Below are 12,255 nucleotides of genomic sequence, written 5' to 3' on the forward strand. Positions count from 1 at the left end.
TATCCCATCATATGCTCAATGGTGTTATTTTGAGTCTTCACGGCAGCTGTAAGCGTCTCCAAGGTGTTAACCATGCTGCGTTCGTTGTGAGTCGACTGTTCGAGGGAAAGTAATACACACGAAACAAGACAAGGACACAAGAGGCTAAGCAGGGAAGATAAGGGGAAGGAAGAGAGGAGAAAAGTGCGACCGCCTTCGCCAAGAGCCAAACGAGAACATTCAATTTGACCATGCGCTGCAAGATAACTCGCCAGATGTAATAGCCAATGCCTGTCAGATTCGGCTCAGCTTCAAGTGTGTACCACTACATGACTTCTCTCTCTAATAACACATTAAACCATCAGTTTCAAGTACAAATATCTCGTAAACGTATCCATGGCGACTCATGTTAAATGTACCCAAGTTTCCAGCTGGCAGGGCACACGAAAACAGCATGCTCCTCATCGGATCGACAGGAGGAAAATGAAATTCTACAGCTGCTGGACAGGCGGCTGCTATGGTCATGGCACTGTGCTGCATTCAATGACTGCCAAATTATCAGAAATCTCATATTTCAGAAAATAATCTGGGTTACATATGCATTTTTTCTCTACTCAGGTAACTTAGGTGTCCCATTTGCAGCCAGGGGTGAATAATTATATAATGAAAAACATTCAGAATTATGTTTCTTAGACAGCACATCTGAACGTGAGTTGGGTTAAAATGCAACATCTGGACGCCATTAGTCTACAACGTTGTTATGTAAGCCCAGAGCTGGACAAATCTGACAGTAGGCGTGAGTTGCACATCTTCTGCGATGCATCTCAACAAGCATATGGAAGCGTTGCCTACCTACGGACGGAAGATGCTGCTGGAAAGGTGGAAGTTGCTTTCCTGACTGCCCGCTCTAGGGTGGCCCCTAAACGGCAGATGTCCATGCCACGTCTGGAACTATGTGCAGCCTTGACTGGAGCTCAACTTGCTAGCCTGCTGACCAAAGAGCTCACCCTACCACTATGCAGAGTGGTGTTATGGACAGACTCCACCACTGTCCTAACATGGATCCAGTCAGAGTCCTGTCATTTCAAGGTGTTCGTGGGAACTCGGATAGCTGAAATCCAGGAACTGACAGACAGCCAGTCTTGGCGTTATGTGACAACATATGACAATCCGGCAGATGATCTAACTAGGGGTAAAAGGCTACAAGACCTCACAGTCCAGTCCCAGTGGGCATGTGGGCCCCCGTTTCTGCAGCTACATCGAGACCAGTGGCCAGAGCACCCAGCCACACCATGTACAGACTTTGCTGAGGAGCAGCGTAAACCAATAACTTGCTTAGCTGTGTCTACTGACTCTATCTCCCTGCCTGATGCACAGCAGTTTACCAGTTTTAGCAAGCTTTTGGAAGAAACAGCCAGGTGCCTTCACGGGGCGGCTGGTGACAATCTCACATCAGAGAACTACAAGGAGGCTGAGCTTATTCTGCTGAGAGCTGCTCAGAAAGACAGTTTCCCTGATGAGATCCAGTGCCTGACCACTGGGAAACCAGTTCTCTCATCCAGCCGTCTGTTTTGCCTAGACCCGGAATTTGATAAGTCGCTTCAACTCATAAGAGTAGGTGGTCGTCTCAGACGATGCCATGATTTGGAAGCTGCTGTGATACATCCAGTAGTATTGGACCCTAAACATCCAGTCACCAGACTACTCATCCGACAGGCTGACAGTGATTTGAAACACCCAGGAGCAGAGAGATTGTTTGCAGAGTTGAGAAGGAAATACTGGATTCTTCGCGGCCGTGAAGCCGTAAGAAGCGAACAGCGCTCCTGCCCTGAGTGCCAAAAATGGAGAGCCCAACCTGCCAACCCAAAGATGGCTGACCTTCCCCTTGCACACCTACGATTACATCAGCCAGCCTTCTTCTCAACAGGCATCGACTGCTTTGGGCCAATGCAGGTGAAAGTTGGTCGGAGAAATGAAAAACGCTGGGGCCTGCTCTTCAAATGCTTGACGACTCGTGCCATTCATATTGAGGTGTTGTCTAGTATCAACACCGACTCATTTCTAGTGGCATTAAGAAGATTTGTCTCTCGTCGTGGGAAACCAGCTGAGATACTGTGTGACCAGGGAACAAATTTCCGAGGTGGGGATCGGGAGCTCCAGGAAACTTTCAAAGCCCTGCATCCCTCTTTACAAGGCAAGTTAGCAGAGCAGCAGATCAAGTTTCGATTTAACCCTCCCAGTTCTCCCCACTTTGGAGGATCCTGGGAGCGAGAGATCAGGTCCATAAAGGCAGCTCTGGCCTCCACATTGGGCTCACAGGTTGTAAAAGAGGAAATACTCCAAACAGTGTTGATCGAGATCGAGGGAATACTCAACTCGAAACCTTTGGGGTACGTGTCATCAGACGTGGCTGACCCAGACCCCATTACCCCAAATTTGTTGCTGATGGGGCGGCTAGACCCTTCCCTACCCCAAGTGATATACCACGACTCAGAGCTCATTGGACGACGATCATGGAGGACCTGTCAGGTGTTATCCGATCGCTTCTGGACACAGTTCATACGCCACTACCTGCCTACACTGCAGACACGGTCAAAGTGGCAGAAAGACACTGCTCCGATCCAGCTGGGCACTGTGGTGATGATAGTGGATCCCCATCTTCCCAGAGCATCATGGCCTGTTGGGAAGATCAACAGGGTATTCCCCGGAGCTGATGGTTTGATCCGATCTGCAGAAGTGGACGTAAAGGACCGTACCTACGTACGCCCAGTGAGCCGCCTTATTCGACTACCTGCAGTACCAGAACAAAATGGACAGTAAATGACATTCTGCAAACTTGCGAGGGCAAGTTTGGGGGCGGCTGTTCTGAAGGCAGGACTGTGATGCAGTTTTCTGCCTCGCCACTAGAGGGCGCGGCCGTTTTGTGAGTAATGTTTGACTGGGATGGAAAATGGTGTTCATGAAGGCAGTGTGAATCACAAGTTATGCTCGGGAGCAGTTTATGTGGGTTCAATGAGAGTGTGCGTCCATAAGACTGGTGAGTTACAGGATATTTCTTGTGTAAGAAGGATAGCCTGTATGTTTTCTTGCTCTGGACGTCCTCTGTTTGTACATTTTCTATAAGCTAAGTTATCGCTAAGCTAAGCGGGCTAAGCTAAGCTAAGTTCGCCTAGGCCAAACTGAGTTCAGTTTGAGTTGGGGATTTGTTATGTGTATTTGCCTTCTTTAGTTGGCATCATAAGTGAGTGGGGCACAAGAGTTAAGTGATGGGAAGATGTTTATTTTCTTTGTTGTCAAATATGGTTCAGACTATAAGTAAAAGCCGCCAGCTTAGTATTAGGGCCTATAAGACAAGTATGTGGCTGTAATATGTTATATGGTGATTATTGTTGTCTATAATTTGATTGTAATTTGTGTTCTATTTTCCATTCTGTTTGTAGAACCACACACACACACACCCACACCCACGCTAAATCTGCCATTAAAGAGCTGAACGATCATCCCCTGTCCTCGTTAATTTCTGGAGGGTCATAGTGGCACTTGACCTGTGCACACCCTGCGATCACCACCGTAGAACTGAACCTCATATCAGAAATCATCATAACAGAAGGCATTCAAGAAAGAAATGAGCGGCTCTGCGGTGACCAAGAAAGACTGCAAAGACGCACTTAAAGAAATACGAAAGCACAAAAAGGAAGCTAAAGAGCTCCTCAAACAGAAAGTGAAACTGGCCAAACAGCAGCTGAAAGAACAATTTAAAGATGCCGAGGAGCAGCTCAACAAAACCTTAAAAGAACTGAAGGCAAAAGAGAAGAAAGCCGAGGACAGGAGGGGATTCTGGAGCAGACTGCTGAGAAAGAACTGACCCAGCAGCATCGAGTTTGAGGACATCAATAGTTTCTTCCTCCTCTCTCCACCTTTCTTTCACCCCATCCTTCTTCTTGGGACGTTTGTTTGTTTTTTAAAAACTCTAATCTAAATACATGTACTGAAACACACAAATAAAATTGCCATAACTTGACCTCATGTTGCCTGCTTCTTTTCTTGTGTGTCTGTGGATGTAAAACAGTAACACACTTTCTGCTCTGTGTCTTTAACTGTAAATAAATGCAATATGTCTTCATTTTAAAATGCAGTGCAAAAAACTTCTGCTCTAAATCTTTTTTTTTAGCAAAAAGCTTTTTTTTGCCTGTTGTGGAAATTTTCCATTTAAATAAAGCCTGCAGACGAGCGGTGAGCGGTAGCTAACATTCTTTAATCAAACACACAAAGAACAGAAAACCAAGCTTGATGAAGTCCCTGCATGACTGCGGGACAGATGGTCAGCAGAGTCTCCCTGAGCCTAGCATGGCTCTCAGTTAAGGAGTGAGTGAGAAGCCCACTGCAGCGACATCACCCGGGTTTGCCAGAGAGGCCCTCCAGTCCTAATTGCCACCATCCAAGAGGACACTCCAGGGCCCAGTTATTCAGTGGTCCACCAAAGTGAGCAGGAGGATGACGGCCAGCTTGGCCAAGAGAAGGGGGGGGAACAAATAACATTCTTTAAATATTAATCACTGTACATAGTTGAACTTGCTGTTTGTTGAATTTTATTTGAATTATTTTTTAAAACTATGTCCAACATAAAATGTATAAAGTTCTATAAATAAAAATCATTGTAAACACTTTAACTGTATTTGAATCATTTTCTCAAACTATGTACAACATAACTGTTTATTTGCAACTGATTTATTAAATTGTCTAAATTGAGAAAATAACAACAGTGAAAAAAACACAACAGGAGTATTAGTTATTAAGAGTTATTATTAAAGTCCAGGATTAGGCTGAGTGTCTCCGTATGCACACTTTTAACCAGGCCTGATATTTAGCTGAGCAGGAAGTCTCGGGCAGAACTGCTGAATCTGCTGGACCAGGACCAAAGAGATGAAGGAGACGCCATAAGTGAAACAATTTGCCTTTCTACCTTCTAAGTTGAGCATCATAAAGGGTGGTCTCCACAAGTTGTTTAGGGATGCTTGTTTCCACAGTTCACCACATCATCTAACTCTAGGGTTGATGTAACTGACTGCTGCCATGTCACTAAAATGTTTTCAGGAAGATGCAAGAACAAAGTTGGGCAAACAATCCTGTTAATATGGATATAACAAGTAATAATCTACAACTTTAAAAATGTACTAATGAATGAATACCTGCCTGTTGACAATCATTTTGGTCCAGGGCAGACACCTCAGCAGATAGGCGGTCCCACCAAAGAGCACCACTGACTGCCTCTGAACCAGTCTCCCCCTCATCTTGAACATCATCCTACGGGGCCACAATGTCACCAGCACCGAGGCAGATGTTGTGCAAAACAGCACATGCTGTTATGACCTGAAACAGATGTTTGTTTTTAAATAAAGTGTTTATATATCAACAAACACTAAAGTTCCCTGTCACGATCCTGGGTCTTTTAACCCAGCATTTTAGGTTTTAGTTTATGTTTGATGTTTATGGTTTATTTTTAAGTTCATTCGATTATCTAAGCTCATTTGTCTATTTCGATTCCCCTTGCGTCTTCTACCCCTGTGTTTTAGTCTCCCTTTGCCCTTTATGTGTTAAAGCTGCATGTCTTATGTTGTCAAGTTTATATTATCAAGTTTATGTCTGTGTCTCATGTTTCCTGTTTTATTATGAAAGTCTGTGTCCTAGTTCAGCATAGTCAGCTTTGCTTCCTGTGTCTCATTATGTCAGATTAGTGTCAGCTGTTTCCCATGTGTTTCCACTTCCCCTAATCACCCTTGTGTGTATTTAGTCTGGCTGTATCCCAATTCAGGGTCTGCAGCCTTAAAGGCCGCATTTTAAGGCCGATTACGTCACAGCGACTCAACGCGACAAAGGCTGTCCCAATTCGAAGGCTGCTCGAAATGCGGCCCTCAAATGCGTCCTTCATTTCCCTGAATTTTAAGGACGTGGTGGTGTAGACTTCATGGCCCAATATATCCCAGAATGCATAGCGCAGCGGTGGGTGTGGATAATTTTGCCGAAAAAAACGGCGGATGAGGGGCGCCCGAAGAGTAAACTTTAAGTACTGAATATTATGTCACTTATTTATGTGCAAATGTTTAATAACGAAGAACATTAAAACATTACTGTTGGCCACATGTCGGCAAAGTTATGTGACGTTAGTGACGTTTGTACTAACTTGGTTTTAAAGCCTTTACTTTAAAATACACGCCGTTCAATAGCTGAGCTTAATCTTACAGAGAATGATCAAAGCTCATGTGGAAACAAACAAACAAATGAACAAAAGATTTTCTCCTTCATTTCTGTCAAACAAAGCTGTATGAAACGTTTCCAGCTGTTAGTATCATGGCTGCTAGGCAACCTGGGCAGCGCAACAGAGGCTAGACCGTCCCATTTCACAAGCCTCGCACTTCCGGCCTTAGCGGTCTTTGAGTACGTGGCCCTTGAGGACCGTTGAGGCTGCGTACTTTAAGGCTGCAGACCCTGAATTGGGATACAGCCTGTGTGTTTCTGTTCATTCCTTTTCAGGTCGTCTGTTGTCCACGCCATGTTTCCAAGTTTCATGTCTAGGTTTTTCTTGTTGTTTGTTTAGTTCTCCCAGTTTAAGTTAATGTTAGTTTTACTTCAGTTTGCCTTGCCCTTTGTTTGTACCTTTTTTTTTTACCAGCCATATTAAACGGCTCGCTTTTTGTTAACATTCAAGTTTTGTTCCCTGTTCCTTGGAGTCTGCATTTTGGGTCCACTCTTCACAATACATACAGTCTGCCTCCGCCAGACTGTGACATTCCCATTATGTCATTATAATAATTCAAAAAACAATGACAATGTATTCTAATGACTTACATGTATTACAAAGGCGTGGTGCACCTCCAGTCCTTGAATGTAAGGATGTAAGGGCAAGAAACCTCGTCTTCATCATTGTGCAAATCTGAAGTTCATATTAACCCACAGGTTTTGTTTTCTAGGAAATAATAATGTGGATGTGGTGGTGGAGCCAGGACTTAAACAGACTTAATATGACAACCACACTGATTTCATTTCCTAACACAGGTTTACAGGCTAAAGCGGAGCTACTCCAGAGAAGAATTTCTGATGTTGTCTGAAAAATAATGTCACTAACATTTTTATTCTCTTATTTCTGATGAGTTGACACATGGGAGGGACCATGTGTCAAAAGGGGGAGTCCAGGTTTAACATTAAACAATGTTTTCCATGATGATTTTTCTAGGACTTCACTGTGATTTGTGTGATTAACAGTTCATGTACAGGTATTTTACATCCATGTTCAGATAAGGTTTTCATGACGCATAAGTAAAGTTCACTGAAAGGAAATGAAAATATGGTTTGATGATGGTTGATATGTTTTCTAAATGGTTAGAAGCTTTTCCTTCTAGTAAGGAGATACAGGTGCAGTAGCCAAAGTTTTGCTGAAAGGAATCATCCCAAGGGTGGAATCTCCAGACTGAAACTGGGTGTTGATCAGAAATCTTCAGAGACACAGCGAGAAGTCAGGACCATTCCACGCACAGCTGACAGCCCAGGCAGTGCTTGAGGTCAAAGGTCGTGCCATTTAGGGTCCTGCTAGTCCTCATGAAAAGATTTCAGAACTACAGCAATAACCATAAAGGTTAAGAAAGACCTGTGTTAGATGCTGAGGAAGACAAAACGGTGTATGACGTGCTTTGCCCTTTCAACCTACAGCTGAGTTGGAACAAGAGAGTGAGGGGTGAAAGAGTCCTCAGCCTGAGTAAAACCAACTGGAGTAATTATAGCATACAACCTTTACAGCTACTTGACTAGCAATTGTTTATGCACACTTTGTAGGGTAGCTAGACTGCTTTTCAAGCATGTTAGTTCCCGATGCATAAATGCATTAGGTCCTGAGTGTCTGAGTATACAGAGCAACAAAAGTTGTGAGTTCTTTTGACATGTGTACTGAATTCTGACACATTGTTTAACACCCTGAATAGGATTTTGGGTTCATCACATTTCACTGAGGGATTTTACTAGACCTCAAACATGCTGGGAGCACCTAAAGCAGGGGTGCCCAATCCCAGTCCTCGAGAGCTACTGTCCTGCAGCTTTTAGTTGCATCCCTACTCCAACACAGCTGAATCAAATGGTTTGATGGCATGCTGAAGAGGTACTTCAGCATGCCAGCAAGTTTGGAAAAGGACTGATTACAAGCCATTCATTTGATTGAGGCGTGTCGGAACAAGGATGCATCTAAAAGCTGCAGGAAGGTAGCTGTCGAGGACTGGGATTTGCCACCCCTGACGTAAAGAATGAGGTTGTTTTTTCAGAGCTAATGTGAGTAATTGCTTGGGTTTCCCCAATAGGCATAACTGACTAGAGGACAGTTAAGTAAGTGGAAATGCTTTTAAGATGTTGTAAACTGTTTTTAGGAGAGACGGCATCCATCCCCCTTTGCACGGAGCAGCTCTCATTTCTAGAAATCTGGCCACTCTTGCTACCCCTAGTGCCATCTTAGTTTTGCATATGACTAGCATTAACACATTGAGCCTAGCTACAATTAACATTAAATATAAATTCTGAAACTGAATATATTATAGTTACCAACACCACCACCACTAAAAAATGGTTCAGCCCATAGTGCAGACTGACTTTATTTCTTGTTGTCCATAGCAACCAATGCTCATGATTGTGCCAGAACACATTTTGCATCAACACCATGGGCATTTTTAGGCTTTCATGCAGGTGGTTAATTGTTACACTTTGAAAATGGAATGAAGGTGGGTGTTATTGACCCTCTGGGGTCGACAGAAACGCCGACACCTCCAAATCACACGACAGATTTAAGATATCAAAGCAACTAGATGCAGCCGCGAGTGTGTTTCAACTTGTGTTGAAAGCTCAGACTTAAAACTATATACCAGTTTTTTCATTTTATTGATAATCCAATCACAGTTGTGATAAAAAAAAAAATGCGTGATGGACAGTGCAAAAAAAAAAGGAAAAAAATGCCACTCCTTTCCTACTGTTGTAAAGGTGTACCATGTTGACTGATAAAAATTATTTGGCAACACTTGGGATTTGGTTATTTAGGAAGAGGATAAAGTTTTGGGAGTGACGGTGGCATTTAGCATGTTTGGAGTGTGTTGTGTTGTTCTGTGAGGCGACTTCTGAATGTCACAGTTGCTGGCCAAAAACCCACAAAGGCAGACTGCAATGTAAACACTGGCTCCAGGTGAAAAACAGGAGGAGAGATACACCTCCTGCTGTCAGACCTGGTTTTATCTCTTTGGTGTTCTCTCTGTCAAAGTGTTTTTTGCACTGGCACAAATAATTTGTGTGGCATCTTAATGTGACACCTGATTGATCTCATATTTTAGTTTTAGTAGTATTCTTAAATGGTTGTACAAAAAACCTAAAGATGCAGTGGCTGCATTTTAGGTAAATAGTTGTATATAACTTTATCATTTCATGACAGAACGGATTTCTTGCATTTTGTGTAAATTTAAGCATGTAACAATTTGATTATTTCTAATAATAAAACAAAAGAGTGTGAAACTTAAGTTAGACTTGGGTTTGAACCAAATGAACCACTCCATGTTGTGTTGCTTTTATTGATTTTATACTTATTGGGCTACACAGTTATCATGTAGACTGTACAGTGTATATAAAATGAAAATTCATGTTTTATGTAACAGAAATCTTTAATTATCTGGGCCAAAGAAAATAAAGTTATGGAATATATTTATATAAAACATGTGTTCTGACTGCATTTGATGTATTTTAACCAAAAGAAGCTTTGATTTTGCCACCCTAAGAAAGTTTCTCTACCACCGCTATCCACCGCTGGTGAGTGAATGAGAGAGAGAGAGGGGGTGAGGCCTGGGGGCAGACAGAGATGGAACCAGGACAACAGCGCCATCTGCAGGCCCCGGGGGTACCGAACACCTGAGGCCACACATCTTGGTGACATCTGTGCATCTACCCCAGCATGAGAAGTAAGGAGGCCCTAGATGGGGTGCCAAGAGCCAAAGGGTGACAGTCCCACTAGTGACACACAGAAAGACAAAGACACATGTGCACACAGCCTTCCCGCACCATCACTGAACCACCGCCAAACCGGTCATACTAAATGATATTACAGGCAGCATAATGTTTACCACAGCTTCTCCAGACCCTTTCACATCTGTCACATGTTCTCAGGGTGAACCTGCTCTCATCAGTGGTGGACTTGCCAATTCCTAGTATTCTATGGGAAATGCCAGTTGGGCTCAAAAGACCTTCTATGGCCCTGTCCAGCTTTTTCTTGTGTAATTGTCTCTTGGAATTTCCTCTGTAGTTTTCATTTTGGTTCTGATTTGGAGGTTGTCTCATTGTTGCACCTGTAAAGTCCACCAGCTACTTCAGTGAGCAGATCAATATCCCAGATGTTTCACTGATTTGATGCTATTCTACGGTGGCCCTGACAGGCCAAATGGACTGCAACTTAAGAAAACACCAGCATTAAGAAAAACGTTGCAAAAGCACACAAAACACAACAGAAATAGGAAAAAATCTGATTTCCAAAAGCACAAGGGATGTGTTTCGGGGGAGAATATAACCCGACAGACCAGTTGCAGGAACCAAAATATGCTAAGCATTGCGCTGGGAGACGCTTAAAAGTGGAGGACCTATTGGTTTTGCGAAGAAAGAAAAGAGGAGAGGTAAGTGTGTTAGACTAACTATTAGCCTAAAAATCCGTCATCAGTATTATATGAATCATGATGAAACACGCCTACCATGTTTTGGGTTCCTGCAACTGGTCCGTCGGGTTATTGTCTCCCTGGAAACACTTCCCTTGTTTTTTCCTATTTCTGTTTATCCTATTTGTGTCTTCGTTTTTCCTATTTCCGTTTTGTTTTGTGTGCTTTTTCAGTGTTTTTCTTATTGCTGGTGTTTTCTGAAGCTGCAGTCTGTTTGGCCTCTCAGGGCCACTGTACTATTCTGATTTAAAAGGAGAACCAAATTGTCCAAGCAGTTTGTCACCATTATCAAGTGAAATTATATTTTATTACTCTGTTACTTGCCATTAATTAACAGATCTGTGTTCTTACAATGTACTTGTACAGCTTGTGTAGTGTTTAACCTTATTGCTTGTTGTAATAAAGTTTGCTTGTTTGCGTTTACTTGGTATCAGATCAGAAAAGAAAAAAAATTGGTATTACACATCACTATAGTAGGTCGGCTACTGCAAAAAAAAAACTGAACAGTTAACTGGCTGAAGACTCACCTGGAAAATACAGCTAGACTTAAAACAATTAACTACCGCTTATTTCTTCTCGTTTTCTGAAATCTTCTTCTGATGACAATAAAATCACAACGCCGGACTACCTCATAAATTAGGGTGCAAAATCATTGTATGTTTTCTTTCCAGCTTTCCTTGTCTTTCTTGCATTATTGAACTGGGCATTTGTTAGATTAGCAAAAACGCATCAGAATTCAGTCCAGTGAAACATGAATTACTTCTGGTGAGCCAAAGACTATTTTTAGTAAGATCTCTTGGTAGTACTGTTGAAAGACTGAACAATAAATAAAACAGCTGCAGACTTGCCAGAAAAACAAAACTAGTTTAGCATTAGAAAAAAGGGACCAGCATAGCTGTGTGGTAATCCTACAGAAACCTTTGCAGACTGCTTTTTGCTGTTGATTTGGTTCTATTTGCTTCATCACACAACGAGCGGCCAATATTTTATCCTTAAACTCTGATCTCACTCAACAAACAAACAAATCAGCACAGGCAGATTTTTTTTTTTTTTTTTATTGATAAATTATCATTTTTAAAAAGCCAACTTTACCTTCTAGCTCACGCTACATACATACTCACTTACCCAAGTACTGAATTTGAACTATGTACAAAGTATTTCTTAGTATTTTCTGCTTCATCGTCATAATCACATTCAAAACAAGGTTAGGAGTTTGAACTGTGCCCACCGGTCAAGGTCAAGAGATAGGATGCTGAGTTAGCATATAGCAATGCTAGCTAGACAGAGTTCACTGAAGGTCAAAGAGCAGCGATATAAGCAAAGGGAGGAGGGTTTACATTCTAACTCACAGGCAGAAGGAGCAAAGACAGGAACATCATAGGCTTCAACTACCTCTAAAACTGGAAGAGAAAAAAAAGTTGGCATGCAAACGTGAGTCACCATGTTTTGTTTTGTTTTTGTGGATAATTTTGAGAAGGTAACGGTGAAAAGCTTGGGGACAGAGGACCAGGAAGCTTCATAACAACTCAAACTGGTTATTGCTGTAGTGAGTTAAAAG

The 12,255-nt window shown here is 42.5% G+C and overlaps 1 protein-coding gene across 1 annotated transcript; it reads left to right on the forward strand.

The window, feature by feature from the left end:
• The first annotated feature begins 702 nt into the window (after window positions 1-702).
• LOC146683134 (uncharacterized) lies at window positions 703-4,000 on the forward strand. The gene is made up of 2 exons (XM_085446988.1): window positions 703-3,016; window positions 3,420-4,000. The coding sequence occupies exon 1, from the start codon at window positions 703-705 to the stop codon at window positions 2,797-2,799; it is 2,097 nt and encodes a 698-aa protein (XP_085303114.1). The 3' UTR covers window positions 2,800-3,016; window positions 3,420-4,000.
• The last annotated feature ends 8,255 nt before the right edge of the window (window positions 4,001-12,255 follow it).

Source organism: Copadichromis virginalis, linkage group LG22, assembly GCF_057382275.1.
Source record: "Copadichromis virginalis isolate Kocher_CV1m ecotype Utaka linkage group LG22, C_Virginalis_male_GT1.1, whole genome shotgun sequence".
NCBI classification, from domain to species: domain Eukaryota; kingdom Metazoa; phylum Chordata; class Actinopteri; order Cichliformes; family Cichlidae; genus Copadichromis; species Copadichromis virginalis.